An 18,394-nucleotide genomic window follows, 5' to 3' on the forward strand; every position below is an offset into this window, starting at 1 on the left:
GCCTGCACAATCATGCATATCTTGTTTACACAGTAAAATGTTGGCCATCTTGCCACCTCTTGTTAAGCAGTTGCCTTCTTGTGGAAATGTAAGTTTTTAGGTTTGGTGAACAAACGATACTGAGTTTATCACAGTGGGCATGTGTGAATGGCAGTGAACTTCAAGCTGGAATCACTGGTGAGGAGGATACAAGGTCTGTCTTCCAGCAACTGGAGCAGGGCCTGTAGGACTCCAATGCCTGGGTGCAGGCAATGAGGAGACCATGAAGACCAGCGTCCAGGAACTGGATAGAACCAGTGCCTAAGGCAGACCTGGGTCTTCTCCTAGAGAGACTCATGGGCTGGAGAAGGCTGACTGGCTCTCTCCTGCCCTCTGCACAAGGCTCACAGGGCCCTGCTGACCATAGACCTCAACGTTGCAAGAGCTGAAGAACTCCTGGAGGAACAGCATGGTACAACTTGGCGAAGTGGGCTCTCCAGACTGTACCTGCACAGGTTGATCAGGACACGCTTCTTCAGCTGCCACCAGCATCAGGTAGGCACCAGTGAGGACCCTCAGCTCCCTTCAGTCAGGGGAGCAGTGTCTGGAAGCAAGCTGTCTTGTAGAGGAAAAAGGTGGCCAAGGTGTCTGGGAGTCACTATCAGAACCCAAGTGGGAAAGGAAAAATGCTCTTGTTTTTGACAGAAAAGCTCACCTGGAGTCAAAGCGTGGGTCAGACCTTAACTAGAGCCAAGAGTGAACGTAAATATCATCCAGGAAAAAATTCCTTCAGGTGCACTGGCTCAAACCAGATCACTCACAGAATCCCAGGATCACACTGGTAGGGTTTTGGAGGTGGTCTCTGGAGATTGTCTTGTCCCACCCACCTGCTAAACCCCCCTTCAGCTAATGTGCCTGAAGGGTGGTGGGATCTGCTCAGGGAGGGCTGCTCATGGGCCCCTCGTCCCCCCCCTCTGGCCTCACACACATCAAGAGCCACCAACAGCTGGGGCACATCTGGAGCAAGGCTTCATGTGCGATCAGAGACGGATCTGCAGAGACCCCCACCAGGAACGGCTACAACCTTACAGTTACAAAAGGACTCTGCTTGTGAAGAAACCATTAGCCTTGGTAACTACATGATTCCATTCTTATGATGCAGGTGGATGGAGACCTCTCTTATGAAGAGAGGCTGAGAGAGTTGGGGTTCTTCAGTCTGCAGAAGAGAAGGCTCCAGGGAGACCTTACAGTGGCTTTCCAGTACTTAAAGGGGACCTACAAGAAAGCTGGAGAGGGACTTTTTACAAGGGCATGTAGTGATAGGACGAGGGGGAATGGCTTCAAACTGGAAAAGGGGAGATTTAGATTGGATATGGGAAAAGAAATTCTTCGCTCTGAGGGTGGTGAGACACTGGCACAGGTTGCCCAGAGAAGCTGTGGATGTTCCATACCTTGAAGCGTTCAAGGCCAGGCTGGATGGGCCTTTGAGCAACTTGGACTGGTGGAAGGTGCCCATGGCAGGGGGTTAGAAGAAGATGATTTTTAAGGTCCCTTCCAACTCTAACCATCCTAGAAGTCTATGATTCTATAACCTGAAACGGGAGATTCTGACCTGGAACAGGAAGAACATCAGACAGACAGACATTGGAACAAGTTGTCCAGGCAGGCTATGGAATGTCCACTCCTTGAAGTTTTCAAGACCCTACTGGGACACAGCCCTGACCACCAAGTCTGACTCCACTGGAGACAATGCTCTGTGCAGTTGCTACCCTAAATGATGTCTCAGGGTCTTTCTCTCCCTTTGCACTCAGAGGAGAGACCTGAGGGGTCCACCTGTCATGAGGAGCAAGTCAGCAGAGCTGAACCTAAGTCAGCTCCCTTAACCTAAAGCCGGAGCCAAGCAGAACCCTGTGCACCATTCCTCTAGGAGGGTGGAGTCCTAACTGTCACTCTAGATCAGCAGCTGAGCTCACTTTAGTCCCCAGCAAGTGAAGCACCTTGGCCTCTGGGGAAGGTTTGGGTTTCCTCTCTCCTTAAAGGGTAGAGCCTGGCACCCCTGTGAGGGACTTATCCTGTCCCACATTCCCAGTCTCCTTAGCTTGGAGGAAATCACTCCTCCCTCCCCAACAACCATTCGTGGAGTCTAGAAGGAGAAGCTGTGAGGAGCATCTCATTATAGTTCTGCTCCGTGAGCTGGAAGAGATCACGGCTCATTCCCCAGCTCGTTTCCCGCCTCCGAAAAGCACAGAGGTCCAAGGGAGGGCAGCTCAGGGCTTTCATCCCCCCAGGGCTTCACTTGCACAGGGCTCACTTTCTGTGACACAGAGAGTTGAGCTGCAGCAGGAACCTTCAGGAGCCTCTTCTATAAACCTGGGAGGCACTGCAGAGAAGGGGATATTCAGGTGCTGCTGAAGACTCTCAGAAGGAGATGGTGACAGGTGAGTGCAAGGACAGAGCAGTGACTAAGCCATGGGTCAGGGTCTGCAGGCAGAATTGGAAAGGGGAGGGTGGAATGGGGAAGAGGCAGGAGATAGCCCCCGACCTTGCCTTTCATGCTCCATTCCCCTCAGAGGAAGGGCTGTGACATCCTGCTGGGGACTACAGGTAGGTGCTGGGTTTGCTGAGGTGGGTGTCATTAATGTGCCAATGGCTCTTTGCACAGCGGCCACTAGGAAGTGGGGCCATGTGTCTTGGTACAGCCCTGTCCTGCACGTTTTCTTATTCCAGCCCACTCTTTCCTCTGGATACCCTCCCTGGGTCCTTGACACCACTGAACAGATAGAGGCAGCGTGGTTGTCAGTGCAGAGACAGAGCTGCGGGGCATCAGCTGATGGGCACTCGGACACCTCCGTGGACATGAAGAGGTTGGAGAGGAGGGTATGGGGCCAGCGTGCCAACACACGTCCTTTAATGTCTCAACTCTTATTCTCTCTCTGTCTCTTTCTCCATCTTGCTTGTGTCTTAGGGCTTCACCTCAATGCCTCAGCTCTCTCACAGCTGTCTCTCAGCCATCCGCATGGGGTGTGATTTACTGAGAGCACTGACTCTGGGGCACCCTCCCCATGGAAGCACCTTGTGGAACAATGCATCCCACTGTAGGTGCACTGAATCACTGAGTCAAAGGGCTCCTCCGTCCCAGGAACTCTCTGGGCTCTCCAGGTGCCTGCCTTGGCCATCTCCAACTCTCTGTCAAATGTGTGAAGTTTGAGGCAGAGCATCATCAGGGACAGTGTTTTGTCTGACCCGAGTGTTATGGAAGCCCGGAGAGGTGGTTTAGGCTTTCTCTTTCAGCCACAGGCGTTCCCTGGGCAGGCAACCAGGTGTGTATCAGGTATTTACTGGAAACCTGTGCTTCATGAGGATCCTGCATCGCCTCAGCCCCCACTCACCCCCAGGACACTCTTATGTCTTCATTGCAGTGCTGAACAGGGAGCCCTGAGCACTCAGATGGCAATGCTGAGGTCCAGGTGCTGCGCTGCTGCAGGGAGGCAGCCCAAATGCACCCAGAAATGTAAGGTGAGGAGGAAGAGATGTCCAGCAAATGATCGTCACCCCTGTCCTTTTTGCCTCCTCCTTGTGCAACATCGCTTTTCCTCATTTGGCTTAGAACCTCAGGTACCTCTTCTCTGGAATCCCGTTTTCCCCACCCTTCTCTCCCAAGTTCATATCTGCCTGTGAGTCTCCTGTCTAACAGACCCTTTGCAGTGCCTTCAGCTACCAAGCTAGTAAGTCCTGACCACTCTTGGTCAGTGGAAAGAGATGGACTGTCCAGGGACAGAATTGCGTCATCAGAAAGCCAATGTTTCAGGGAGTTGAGACCTCTAGCCCTCTTCGGTGTCCATTCTTCCTCAGTGGAAAGAAGCTGTCTATGGCACGATGCGTTCCCCTAAAGGCTTTTTTGCATGATGGAGTTTTCCTCTCTGGCCCATCTTTCTGTTGCTTGAAAGCAGGATTTGGCTAAAACCTATGCTGGGGAGTCCTGGCAATAACTTCACGCATCACAATCTAATGTGATCAAATGAACATTCTCTTTCATTCCACAGAAATAGGCACCTCGATGCGGCAACTCACCTCTCTAATCAAAGGAGATTCTTCAAAGAAGAGCAGTTTGGCCCTCTCAAAGAACCTTTTCTTGCCCTTTCGCCAGGAATAGTGCCCCTAAACCAAGTCGGAATTCAGTCAAATGGGGGAAAACCTCCATGTTGTCTCTGGCAGTGACTTCTTCCCAGTTCATTTTCACAAAAAACACAGAAACACATGCCCTTCCCCAGGTTCCCTTCCTGCCTCATGGGGAAAAGAAGGTCCTACAGCACCTCATGGAGAAAGAAGAATGGGACAACCAGACCTCACCAGTGGTGTTCCTCCTGCTGGGACTGAGTAACGTCCCCAAGCTTCAGGTGCCTCTCTTCATCCTCTCTCTCATGATCTACATGGTGACCATGTTTGGCAACATCCTCGTTGTTGTGCTGGTGGTGGCACATCGGCATCTTCACACTCCCATGTACTTCTTCCTGGGGACTTTATCCAGTGTAGAAATCTGCTATACCTCCACTATCCTGCCCAGGCTGCTGGCCAGCTTCCTAACCAGGGACAGAACCATTTCTGCTCAAGGCTGCATGACGCAGTTCTTTTTCTTTGGCTGTTTTGCAGGTGCTGAGTGCTATCTGCTGGCCACCATGTCCTATGATCGGTACTTGGCCGTATGTCAACCCCTGCTCTATGCAAGCCTCATGAACTGGAAGCTCTGTCTCCAGCTGGCGGCTGGGTCCTGGCTAGCAGGATTACTGATGTCTACCATAGTCACTGGACAATTTTCCAAGTTACACTTCTGTGGTCCCAATGCAATTGATCACTTCTTCTGTGATTTTGCCCCGTTGCTAGAGCTCGCCTGCAGTGACACCACCGTGCTTAGACTGGTGACTTTCATAATCTGTTTTCTGGATGTAGTCGTCCCGTTTGTAGTCACTTTGGTATCCTACATCTGCATCATAGCTGCAATCCTGAGGATCCCGACCACCATGGGGAGGCAGAAGGCCTTCTCCACCTGCTCCTCTCACCTCATGGTGGTCACTGTTTTCTATGGCACCCTCGTCGTTGTCTATATGATACCCAGGACAGCCTCACTGAGGCAGCTCAATCAAGTGCTCTCCTTTTTCTACACCATCCTCACGCCCATGGTCAATCCTCTCCTCTACAGCCTGCGGAACAGGGAGGTCAAGGGGGCTCTAGGAAATGCACTCAGAAAAACTGTGGCCTGCGTCGAGAGCTCATACTAGTTGAGATCCACCAGGAAGACACAGGTTGTGGGTCTCCTTTGACCAAGCATGGACAATTCGTAAGTGCATATTTTGTGTCCCAGGTCCATCTTTAGAAGTGCAGAATCTGTGGACTGGTTGTGGAATGAGAAGTGGGAGAGATGAATTTGTGTCTTAAAGAAATACAGGTCTGGTGTTGAAGAGTGTCAAATCTTCCCTGGCTTGCTTCCTTCTTTAAAGTAAACACGATTGTGATCCTTCAGGTGGGAGCTGTGAAATGCCACACCTGCCCAGGAGTGGGAGAAAACTTACGCTAAACATGCTGTTTCCTCTTCCGTTACCCAGCCAAGCTGAGGGCTGCCATTCTTGCATGCCTGGGACTCCTCAGGGCACCTCCCTATTGGCAGTGAGAAGTGGGCAGCTGAATCAAGACCCACTAGTGGACACGTCTAAATTCCAGTAGATGCATGCCAGCCCTCGTGTTCTCTGGGCTTCCTAGCAGACGACAACTGTGAAAGCTAGTCTGACAGGGTCACACACCTCCGCCCCCTCTCCCCCCGAAAGAAAAACCAAGATCCATCTTCAGAAGACAGGCAAACAAGCTGGGTCTTGGCTTCCCAATGTTTGAACACAGCAATCATCACTTTTCCCCCTCTTTCCTTCTCCTAATCTGCCTCCCCCTCTCCGACCCTCCTCTCCCAATGTCTTTACTTTTTTGTTTCCCACTGGCTGACTGAGGTATGGCAAACTCAGTCCTCCTGTTTTCTTCTTTCTTGCCTGAGAGAACAAGGTCAGCTCCTGAGGCATGACTGAGTAAAGATAGCCCCAGCAGCGGGCATGCCCCATTTCCTGCCCTGAGGCACGCACACAAGATGGAAATGTCTCCATCATCCCTGATTTGCGCAAGGGCCTTCGGCACTGACATACTGCCACAACACACTTATTCCTCCTCCAAGCACAGACGAAAATTCCTTCCCACTTCCAGGCTCAAATCACAGTTGCAAGAATTTGCTGCCCTTCAGAAGAGGCCTTGAGCTTCTTGGATCTTCTTGGTGCTCATGGCAATGTTCTTGGCTGCCTCCAGGGTTGATGGGCTTCTTGTCTATATCAAGGACATTATGACAAACTTTTAGGAAATGTTTGCTTTTCTGTCATTCCGACATATAGAAAGAGTAGACATAGAAAAGAGTGAAATACACGGAAATGGATGCTGAGCTAAGGGACAGTAAGAACCAGGTGAGACACCCCCATAGCTGTGGCTTCCTGGCAAGAAGTCCATCCTGCAAAAGGGCTCCAGCCTCTGCCGCTCTGGAGTGGGGAATCAGCAGTGTCCATGCCACCTGGGGACTCAAACAGTGCCTTTTGAAAGACCACCCTTCCTCTGAACTGCTTTGGATTTGTTCTTGAGGATGGGGTATCACGGCTCACGCTGCAAATACTGATTTCACTGGCACTGCCCAGAGCAGCTGTCCAAGATGCAAACTGCTGCATTTAGATTTAGGCAAATTAATGTTTGTGGGTGACTTTGGATTGTTTTTTTTGTGATTGGTGGGGCTTTTGTTTGTTTAGTTTTGGGGGAGGGTGTTACTCTTTTTAGATACTGATAGGGAACTCACACAACCGCCTGAAGGATTGTTGGAGGATTACTGACAGAAGGCCCAGCATTTCTTGCATGTCAAGACATGAGATGCCAGAGGCCAAGGGAAAGATGTTTTGGGCACTACCTTGGGATTTGGGGAACAGATACTTGCTCCCCTCTCGCAACACCCTGCTCTCCTCAGTGAGGGCTGTGAGAAACTCTGCCAACCAGGTCTGAACTCACATTTGTCTCAGGTAACTTATGTCTAACTGCAGCCAATGTGGTCCAGCCAGCTCAGGATTTGAGTTTCCATTGGAGGACAAATCATTTCAATTCACACTTCTTTTCCATCTTCACTCTGACACTGAATGTTGTGTGACACAACTGTCCTGGCTCTCCGGGCAGGATGGGCAAAAGTTTGATACCTGAACGGGAACTTTGCCCTTGCTGGAAATAGGAACGCAGCAGGCTCGAGCCAAGAGACCCAAGAAACAAAACTTCCCATAGGGACAACTAATGAAAACTTCCCACAGGTTGTGGGACCTTCTCTTTACTGACAGAGAATTAGTGAGTCTGGAAAATACAGCTTCACCTATTTTTCCCTTTCTTTGTAACTTGGCTCTCAGAATTTATGTAGAATAGAATCATGGAATCATAGAATCATGGAATCATAGAATCATAAAATCATGGAATCGTTTAGGTTGGAAGGGACCTTTAGGATCATCAACTCCAACTGTTAACCAAGTCCACCACTAAACCATGTCCCTCAGCACCACCCCTACATGTCTTTTCAATACCTCCAGGGATGGTGACTCAACCCCTTCCCGGGTAGCCTGGTCCGATGCTTGATAACCCTCTCAGTCAAGACGTTTTTCCTAACGTCTAATCTAAATCTCCCCCAGTGCAACTCAAGCCCAATTCCTCTTGTCATATCGTTTGTTACTTGGTAGAAGAGACCAAGCCCCACCTGGCTTTCAGGTAGTTGTAGAGAGCAATAAGGTCTCCCCTCAGCGTCCTTTTCTCCAGGTTAAAAACCCCCAGTTCCTTCAGACACTTTGAATCTGCTTTGCCACTTTGAAACTGTCTCTGAAAAACTAGCTCAGGATACGTTTTTTATATTTGATTGAGCCCCAATTAATGTGCTGCATTTAAGTGAGTTTCCATACCTGGAGCAGCTTTGCACAATGTCTGCTCAAAGAGGAGAAATAGCTCAGCCTGCAGTTGGAAATGGGTGAAGCTGGGGGCAATAAATGTGTTGCTTCAGATAATATTTGGTACGCATAAAATACAAAAAGGTTGTGAAGGTGAATGGGCAGGAAAGAAACGGAAAACTGGTCACCCAGTGGAGCTCTGCAAGAGGAGGATGGAGCTGTACATAACATGAGGCCATATAAGTGGGATCAGCATGAAGAGAAGACAACTTTTGTAGGGAAGACGTTGCAAGGGAGTACCTTGACTTCACCCAACTGCAAAACTGAGTTTGGGCATAGGGCAGAAGTGACGGACAGAGTTGTCCTGGGTTAAAAGACCTTCTCTGAGAGAAGGCTTGTGGGATTTTAGTTGGAGAGATTTGAGGCAGTCCTTTCAAGATCTAAGGTGGCTGAGTTTTGGAAAGAAGGAAGAATCAGAATGCATCTGAAGGATAGTTTGGAATTAGTTGTACTATCTTTTCTCTCTCTTATAATGTAAAGATTACAGTAGTGTCCTTAAGTCATCCATGCTCCATATCTTTGTTCCCTCCTTTTATGAAGTGAGGGAGGTGGAATAGGGGAGTAGTTTCTCAGGCCGACGGAAAGATCCCAGGTTAGTGAAAAGACACAAAGGCAGGCAAATCGGTGATCACACCACAAGATTACCTGTGTTTCCATTCTCGGAAGTCCGAGCTGTGCAGCAGAGAGCTCAGAGCTGCCTTCATCTGCCCCGCATTCCAGCATGGAAAATGAAACTAATCTAGTCCAAAGGTTGGGTTTGATTCTCTTCACATCCTAAAGCACCACATGGGGCCGGAGACAGGCAGGACACCGAAAAAGGAATCACACTTCCCTGGACAAAATCTTAGGTGCTTGTGGGAATCTCAGGAGGCATGGCATACCGATTTCTGGGTTCAACGAGCTGGTCAAATGCCTTGTCCCCGTGTCTGTAATGGCGTCTTTGATGTGTGGCTCTTGTGTGCAGACTCTGCACTGGGACGCTGCTGTTTCTTGAGCAACCTGCTCAGCCTCAGAACTAGCCCTGCTTGGAACTAAAGGTCGAAGTAGAGACCCACTGATCACAGGACAGTTCCACTCTGAATTGTCCCATGGGCATCTGCTGTAGCCACCCTCACATCCAGGCTCAGGGAAGGGCTGTAGGGAAAGGGTCTGTTGGGGTCTCTGGTCCAGCCTCCCACCAAAGGGTGGGAAATCGCCAACCTCAGACTCTGGTCTGCTGTGACTGTGGAGCTGAAACCTGAAAACCTCCAAACATGGAGATCAAAGATCCTCTGGGAGGGTCCCGCTGCGGTGCAGCACCACCCTCCTACTCAGTTTTCACTCTTATGTCCTCCAGGGCATTATAAACATGTCAAATGGGGCAGGTTATGGTATCAACCCCTGCAGGACCCTACTGGAGAGATACCTCCAGGCACAGTACCACGCAGGAACCACGTGCCTCCAAGCCCAGCAGTTCAGCTGTTTTTTTTTTTACCCACCTGCTTATCTACCCATGCAGATTCTACTGTCCTCAGTTAGAAACAAGCTGGGGGTGATGCTGAATGCCCTTCTGACTTCCCAGTAAAAGTTACCGCTCTCTCTGCCCAGCAATCCTGTCCTTTCAGCACAGAAAGCAAAGAGGATGGCCAGGTGCGATCTGCTTTGGGTAAAACCCGTCACCTTCTGTTTCAAACACACAGAAAAAGGCCCTGAGTAGACATGCTCTGGGGCACAGCCTTCAGCTCCCCTGCTAATCCTTTGGGGCATGCACTTTTTGGGCGCTGCCAGTGAGCAGACAATACCCCCAGTCTCCGTGATCTTCCAAATCACAGAGTGACCACTGTGACACTGGCTGCCCCCTCAGCTCCCTCAGCTTCCGCCCCTCCTGTCCATAGACTGGTAAGGATTGTGTTTGCTCGAGGACTTGACCCCAGCCATTGCTGGTGGTTCTGCAGGTTCCATCCTTGAGCCCGAGGCCTGGGAGACCTTGCTGGGGCAGACTGAGGCAAAAAGGACATGGGGTATTTCAGATCTATCAGCACCAGTTCTTATGAAACTCAGCAGTGGCCACACAGTGGCTTTATTTCTCCTTGAACTGTTCCTGAAGGAGTAAACACTCATTCTGGTGCCCTTGAATTGCCTTTCGGGGTTAGATTGAATTGTGCTCTGGACTATAGCAGAGCTTGGAGGAGGCTGTCCTTGAAGACCAGCTGGACTGAGCTCTGCCACCATGTCACAGCTCTGTCTACCACAGGAACGGCTCCAGCTCGTCCTTTCTGTGCCCCTGGCTGAGATCATTGCTGCACGTTTGTGCTGAAGCCCCCCCAGCTGTGGCACCAGGCAAGCGGTGACTTGCCATAAGGAATCCTGGTGTGCAAAGCCCTGTGTGTGCTATTGATGGGACAAGAAGAGGGGGTACTCATGGCCAGCTCTTCTTCTGCTGGGAGAAAGGACACAGCTGGAAGTAAGTGTCTCTGCGCAGCTGAGGGAGGGAACATCAGGGATTGCATCATTTTTTTTCACAGGCGGTTCCCCTGGAGCCCCAGGGACACCTCCAAGGAGCCCAGAGGGGACAGAGGCAGTGCCAGCGTGGGCTGGTCCTCTGCTGCTGAGCTGGGCCGGGCTGCTGGGACGAGGGAGCTCCTGGCAAGCGGGCAGCGCTGCAGAGAGACAGCTCTGCCCAGGAGCAGCTCCTCTGCACAGCGCAGCAGGGCTGAGGGCACTGTCTGCAGGCAGCGAGGGCAGAGCAGAGTGTTCACCGGGGAGGCATCTCCACAGCCCTCGGCACAGTAAGTCTCTGGCTGCGGGGCAGTGCAGCTGCAGCTCCTGGCACCATCTACAGCTGGCACCTTCCATGGCTGGGGCAAAGGAGAAGGACGTGCTCCAGAGCAGGGCTTCCCTGCCCCACCATCAGAGGCACAGGGCACGATGGCTGCCTGCTCCTGGGGACGTCTGCAGGAGGTGACACTGGGTGTGCAGGCAGGGGTGGGCAGAGTTGTCCTTGCCAGCAGGGTCCCTGCACCCCGGGGGCTGTGTGCCGGGGCAGGGGCTCTGCCGCCTGCTAGGGTATGCTCTCAGCCTGCCCGGGGAGCTCCCATGGCGCTGTGTGGAGAAGCTCTGGGTGGAAGGAGTGACCGCCAGTGAGGCAGATTACTTCTGCTTTTGCAAGGGAACTGCAGGGTTGAGGACTGGTCCCAGCTCCAGGTCACCCCAAGGACATTTGCAGAGGGTTCTTTTGAAAAACAATGTCAAAGAACTATTCACCTGCAAGGGAACAAGTCTATGCTGTGAGTTTTCTCCTCTTGGTCGGCTGGATGGGCAGGGAGAGATGGGAATGGATTTCTCCACCGTGCACAAGGCTCTGAGACCCCATTTGTTGATAGGACTTGTCTGAGGTTCTCGTTAACCCCTGCACACGAAGATGTCCCTGGGCAGTGCCCTGATGCCAGGAGGGGTCTGCAGGGCAGAGCTGTGCACGCAGCAGGCGGAATGGGGTCTGTGAGCATGAAGAGGGAGGAGATATGGGGAGAGAGAAACAGGTCCTGGCCAAGACAAGCTCCAGGTAAGAGAGTCATGGGCAGGGAGGAAGAGAGGCGGGCTCCCAGAAATGCTGTGGGAAGGGGGATACAGGCATCTCCCTGCCCTCCCCGACAGTGCAGATGCCTTCCCTGGAGCAACCCCTGGTCCCCTCGCTCACACAGCAGAGCCTCTGCCCTTCGTGTCATGCGGGTTTGGTCATGAGTTGCCTTTCCAGCAACCTGACCACCACAGAGGAGATATATGCTCAAGTGTCCGACTGTGTCTCCCTCTCCTGCCTGCCCTGGCAGAGGTACTTTGGCATCCCCTCTTCTCCCGTCTACACTTGTTCTTACTGTTACACTCCCTGGTGGGGGGGGCTAAGGATTGAAGCGCAGATGAGACACCAACACTGCACGTACTTTCGTGCACGTATGTCCATGGAGGAAAAGCAGCCAACTTGCATCCTGTCTGCCTTTGGCGCTCTTGGAATCACAGTGTATGCGGCTGGAAATGACCTGATCGTGCCTTCAGGATGAGCAAATTTAAGATACGTGATTCCTTCTTTGAGGGGTCCTGCTGGGCTGCAGGCTGCCCTCCAGAAGGACACAGTTCTCCCACGGCATCTCTGTGTTATCTAGCAGTCCCACAGAGAAGACATCGTGGTGCTAAAGCCATGGAAACGCTGCTGGGCAGCTGTCTGTGGGCAGCTGTAATGAGCCCTCTGTGTCCCTGGCTGGGAGGGCAGAGCTGAGGTCTTCCTCAGGTATGATTAGAGGGGCTGAGGGCTTTAGAGAGATGCACTTGGAAGGCGCATTCCTCTGCTCTCACCAGTGCCACAGAATCGTAGACTCCTAGAATGGTGTGGTTGGAAGGGGCCTTTACGGGTCACCTAGTCAACCCCCTGCAATGACAGCCCGTTTGTGTCTCAGGACCCACAAGGCGCAGCAGGATTTCTGTCTTAAAAACACTCCTAAGGTGTGTTGGGGCAACTAAAACAGTACGAACACAACAACATCCCCACAGCTCTGCTCTGCAGCCGGGTGCATTGGGAGCCACAATGCTGAACAGCTCTTTGCTATCAAAAGTGGATTTAATCTGAGATCACCCCAAGTTCCTATTTTCCTTTTGCTGTAGGGCGGGTCTGAGTCCTGCAGAGCCAACAGCACAACCTCCTGTTCTCTGGGGCACCCTCAGACAGCACCAATCTCAGCTCACAAAAGGTCTTCCTGGAAAGGTAAAAGTGGTTTGGGGGTGTTTTATGAGAAATTGGATAGATTATACTCAGAGAATTCCAGCTCTGGAGCCCCAAACAAAAGAAGGGCATGGGCCTGTTGGAGTGGGTCCAGAGGATGGCCACAAAGATGATGAGGGCTGGAGGCCCTCTCCGATGAGGACAGGCTGGGAGAGTTAGAGTTTCTCAGCCTGGAGAAGAGAGGGTTCCATGGAGAACTTACTGCGGCCCTCCAGTAACTAAAGGGGCTACAGGAGAGCTGGGGAAGGACATTTTACACGAGTACGTAGTGACAGGCTGAGGGGGAATGGCTTTCAAATGGAAGAAGGTAGATTTATATTAGGAAGAAATTTTTCACTTTTATCGTGTTAAGGCACTGGAGCAGATGTCCCAAAGAAGTTGCGGAAGCTCCAACCCTGGAGGTGTTCAAGGCCAGGCTGGATGGAGCTTTGAGCAACCTGGTGTGGTTGGAGGTGTCCCTGCCCATGGCAAGGGGGTTGCAACTCAGTGATCTTCAAGTTCCCTTCCAACCTAAACCATTCTATGATTCTATGAATTCTACCCTAACTTGTCACTGTCTTTACATTTTGAAAAGGTCCCCCTGCCCAGAAGAAGAAGATGCCCAATGGCAGCTCCATCACCCACTTCCTCCTCCTGGCATTGGCAGACACACGGGAGCTGCAGCTCTTAACCTTTGGGCTCTTCCTGGGCATCTACCTGGCTGCCCTCCTGGGAAACGGCCTCATCATCACCGCCATCGCCTGCGACCACCGCCTCCACACCCCAATGTACTTCTTCCTCCTCAACCTCTCCCTCCTCGACCTGGGCTCCATCTCCACCACTCTCCCCAAAGCCATGGTCAATTCCCTCTGGGACACCAGGGACATCTCCTTTTTGGGATGTGCTGCACAGGTATTTCTGCTTTTCTTCTTGCTCGGAGCAGAGTTTTCTCTTCTCACCGTCATGGCCTATGACCGCTACGTTGGCATCTGCCATCCCCTGCACTACGGGACCCTCCTGGGCAGCAGAGCTTGTGTCCACATGGCAGCAGCTGCCTGGGGCAGTGGGTTCCTCAATTCTCTCCTGCACACGGCCAATACATTTTCACTGCCCCTCTGCCAGGGCAATGCCCTCGACCAGTTCTTCTGTGAAGTCCCCCACATCCTCAAGCTCTCCTGCTCAGACTCCTACCTCAGGGAAGTTGGGCTTCTTGTGGTCAGTGCCTGTTTAGCATTGGGGTGTTTTGTTTTCATTGTGGTGTCCTATGTGCAGATCCTGGGGGCGGTGCTGAGGATCCCCTCAGAGCAAGGACGGCACAAAGCCTTTTCCACGTGTGTCCCTCACCTGGCCGTGGTCTCCCTCTTTCTCAGCACTGGAGTGTTTGCCCACCTGAAGCCCCCCACCATCTCCTCCCCATCTCTGGACCTGGTTGTGTCATTTCTGTACTCGGTGATGACTCCAGCATTGAACCCCCTCATCTACAGCATGAGGAACCAGGAGCTCAAAGATTCCATTCAGAAACTGATTTCATGGTCACCTTCTAAGCAGCAGTAAAATTACCATCTCTCTCCACAGATGACTCATAGGATGTTCTACGCCAGTCCTGAGCTCTCTTTCTTCTCTTAATTCTTACTTTCATTCTTACTTTTTTTTTTAGATTTTTCCTGCAGAAAGCTTTCGATTCCTTCCACTTCAAAAGAGGCATTAACCCACTATCTCTCCACTAGTGCCTCTATAACAATGTCTAATACCAGGTCAGGACTGAAACTCTCACAGCATCCCTATAACAAAATGGGATCTACTTTGTGCTATGCAGAAACACTGGTCCTTACTTCTAAAGCTGGTCTCAGGAGAAGGCTTGAGCAATGGCATCCCCAAAAGGAGTGTTGCTTTTGGGTTCTTTTAGAGCTCGAGGATTGGATTTAGGACTCACTCGTCAGCATGTAGTGACAGTGGAAGCAATGGCTGGTCACTGAGTGACATAGCCAAGGTTGTCACATACAAGCCGTGACAGACAACTTTATTCTCAAGGGGGAAATGGAGTTTCCTGGAGATCCCCTGGGCTCTCCACAAGCAGCATTTGCCTGGGGTGGGCATGGAATGGAGCCCCACAAAGTGAGAAATCACCCAAGATGGAGTCACCAAGCTGAGTGGTGCTGTTGACTTGCCTGAGGGATGGGATGGCATCCAGAGGGACCTGGACAAGATGGAGAAGTGGGCCCATTTGAACCTCATGAAGTTCAACAAGGCCAAGTGCGGGGTCCTGCACATGGGTTGGGGCAACCTCCCATATCAGTATAGGTCGGGGGGATGAAGGGATTGAGAGCAGCCCCACTGAGGAGGACCCGGGGGTATGGGGCAATGAAAAGCTGGACATGAGCTGACAATGTGCACTCACAGCCCAGAAATCCAGCCGTGTCTTCGGTTCCATCAAAAGAAGCATGGCCAGCAGGGAAAGGGAGGTGGTTCTGCCCCTCTATTCTGCTCTCGTGGGACCCCACATGGAGTGCTGCCTCCAGCTCTGGAGCCCTCAGCACAGGTGTCGTGGTTTAACCCCAGCCAGCAGCTAGGACCATGCAGCCGCGGGTGCAGTTCTCCCCCTTCCCCCAGGAGGAAAGGGAGAAGAGGGTGAAAAAGAGTGGAAAGGGAAAGAAAATGAACAAGCAAACAAACAAAAACCCCCAAAGTCATGCGTTGAGGTAAAGAGAGTTTAATAGAACAATAACAGAAAAGGAAAACAACAACAACAGCAACAACAATATTACTACTGCTACTAATGACAATACAAGTCACTGTCACCACTCAGTGAATTGGTGCTTTCCCGAGCAGCGTTTGCACGTACCCGCCCCCTGGTTAAACCCATCCAAATACTGAGCATGACCTCTGTGGAATGGAATATTTCATTGCCCATTCCATCATTCTCTATCTTTGAGCTTCTACGGAAAGCTGAAAGAAAAGTCCTTGAAAAATATGAACAACACCTGGCAACAACTAAAACAATATGCATTACTGACATTCTTTTCCTACCAAATCTGAAACACAGCAGCCACTGGAAAGAAAATTAGAGTTGTGGTCAAGGTCTCCCTGTCCAAATGGTGGGCAGTGACGAGTGGCGTTCCTCAGAGATCCGTACTGGGTCTGGTGCTGTTTAACATCATTGTTGGTGACATGGATGTTGGGATGGAGTGCACCCTCAGCAAGTTTGCCAATGGCACCAAGCTGTGTGGAGCGGTCGACATTCTGGAGGGGAGGGATGCCATCCAGAGGGACCTGGACAGGCTTGAGAGGTGGGCCTGTGCAAACCTCGTGAAGTTCTATTATGCCAAGGGCAAGGTCCTGCATGTGGGTCAGGGCAATCCTGTGAACAAATCCAGGCTGGGTGAAGAATGGCTTGAGAGCAGCCCTGAGAAAAAGGACTTGGAGGTGCTGGTGGATGAGAAGCTCAAGATGAGCTTGCAATGTGTGCTGGCAGCCCAAAAAGCCAACCGCATCCTGGGCTGCATCACCAGCAGCATGGCGAGCAGGGCGAGGGAGGTGGTTCTGCCTCTCTACTCTCTCTGGGGAGACCCCGCAGTGCTTCATCCAGCTGCTGGGCCCCAGCATAAGGAGGACATGGATCTGTTGGAGTGGGAAAAGAGGAGGCCACAAAGGTGATCAGAGGGGTGGAGCACCTCTGCTGTGAGGACAGGCTGAGAGAGTTGGGGTTGTTGAGCCTGGAGAAGAGAAGACTCCGGGAGACCTTATAGCAGACCGAGTAGCTGAAGGGGGCCTAAAGGAAAGCTGGAGAGGGACTTTTTACAAGTGGTAGTTGTGGAGCTGGAGCTGGTGGACAGTCAAGGTAGGCCAAAGCATCTCAGCTGAGACAACTGATTTCTCTCCCTCCGGGAGAAAAGGCAGCCTGGACAATTGCACCCAAGCTGTCCATCGCTGGAGGAGGATGGGCAAGGAGTGGGTGCGGATGTTGCAGAGTCTGCTTGGAGATGTTCCCGTAACCCAGACCCCTTCAAAAGAGCACGCCGTTCACTTTGTCTCTTTGCTTCCCTCTGTGAATGGAGGGAGCTCGTGACCTTAGCGTGTGACTCGCTGTGAGCCCATGTGAACCGAGTCCAGGGCAGGGAGTGCTTTGGTGTTCGTGGGATCCCAGTTTGGCACAAAAATGTGTTTTCCTTTGGTCTAAGGCTATCCACTGTGGAGAGTGGACTTCAGCGGAGGTAAGGTGGACTTAATGTACAGCAGAGGAGTGTATTTTGCATTTTGTATATTGTATTTTTCTATTCAACCATGCCTTCCTTTGGGCTTGTTTTTGGGCTACAAAGAAAATTCTGTGTCTGGGTGCAGTTCATTCCCCAAGTGAAACAGGTGGAAACTGGTGCCAAAGGGCTGAAACCTGCAACTCCAGAGTGTAGCAGAGAAAGCTGAGATTTGAGGAAAGGTGGTGTAAGTCCCAGGTGGCTGATGAGAGAAAGGCGGGGTTGGAAGTGGGGACAAAGGCTGCCCACAGAGTGTCTGACATACAGGGTCTTGACTGCCCTACTCAGTCAGACTCTGTTTGGAGAGGTCCAGTTTCAGTGTCATTTTGAAATTGCTGATATCAATAGACAGAGAAATTAAGCAGACAAATAAAAAGAAAGTAAGAAAAATAAATCCTTTCTTCTTGTTATTTACTATTGAAACCTTTTCACTTCTGAAATCTCTCTAATTAACCACAGCAGAATTGTATAATAAGAAAATTATGCCCAGAACCATGGCTCGTTATGGCATTTTGCATGTTAATGAGCCCTCTGGTGCCCAGTTCCTGAACTGCAGGTACTGAGGGTGGATTGAAGTGGTCTCTAGAGCAGTGCAAGTCAGCCTCCAAGGTTCTGAGGGCATCAGCGGTCCCCACTGAGGGCCATCCCTGACTGTCCCTGAAGCAGAAAGCCAGAGGCACTGCTTCCAGTTGGAAATGAAATGTGAAAATGTTTGTGAAAGCCCTTGACGTGTCTCATCAAGCAGGATATTCAAGCGCTGACCCCCACACCCTGGCAATGGGGATTCTTTCCTTCAAGGGATGCTCAGGGCTCTTTCTGGGAGCAGTGAGATGAGGGGGTGTGTGTAGGAAACCTCTCGGGCTGTCTGGAGGGTGGGGGAGGAGGCAGCGAAGCAGTGTGTCTGTGAGGAACTGGAGTGCTCTCAGGGGTTCCAGTGGAAGAGTCCGCAGCCATAGTGGAAAGGACAAGGATTTCAGTTCTGCTGGGGGGGTGGGGTGTCGTGCATGCTGACCACAGGCTGTCCTACACTTTCCTCTGCCTGTGCCCGTTTCTCTGCAGATTTCAACCACCACCCCTGCTTCCCCACCTCACTCCCACCCTGTGCTGGCCCAAGCTTTACTCATGACTCTCTGTCTTCACTCTTTCTTCAAACACAAAGCCATGTTTTTCTGAGCTTTTGCCAATGAGTTCCCCATAACCTGTGCAGCTTCTTCCAAAGCCCTCCTAATACTCCACTGTCACCAGAGATGGAGCCACAAGAGGGAACCCCACCCCTGAGCCTTCCAGCTTGTCTGTACTGAGAACTATGTGCCCATCCATTGCAGCACCACAAACTGTTTCATTTCTTCTACTGCACCTTCACAGTGACTCCATCGCTGTCAATGGCAGAG

At 51.5% G+C, this 18,394-nt stretch overlaps 2 protein-coding genes across 2 annotated transcripts; both read left to right on the forward strand.

Annotated features, from left to right (window-relative positions):
- Positions 1-4,295: 4,295 nt before the first annotated feature.
- LOC309685016 (olfactory receptor 8A1-like) lies at positions 4,296-5,255 on the forward strand (the record flags this gene model as incomplete). The annotated part of the gene is made up of 1 exon (XM_082500836.1): positions 4,296-5,255. One exon carries the CDS (start codon positions 4,296-4,298, stop codon positions 5,253-5,255), a length of 960 nt encoding a protein of 319 aa, XP_082356962.1.
- An 8,116-nt stretch (positions 5,256-13,371) lies between these two features.
- On the forward strand, positions 13,372-14,307 carry LOC309685017 (olfactory receptor 14I1-like; the record flags this gene model as incomplete). The annotated part of the gene is made up of 2 exons (XM_082500837.1): positions 13,372-13,665; positions 14,026-14,307. The coding sequence occupies 2 exons, from the start codon at positions 13,372-13,374 to the stop codon at positions 14,305-14,307; spliced, it is 576 nt and encodes a 191-aa protein (XP_082356963.1).
- Between the last annotated feature and the right edge of the window lie 4,087 nt (positions 14,308-18,394).

This window comes from Vanellus vanellus (genome assembly GCF_965231255.1).
Source record: "Vanellus vanellus genome assembly, contig: HAP1_SCAFFOLD_125, whole genome shotgun sequence".
NCBI lineage: Eukaryota > Metazoa > Chordata > Aves > Charadriiformes > Charadriidae > Vanellus > Vanellus vanellus.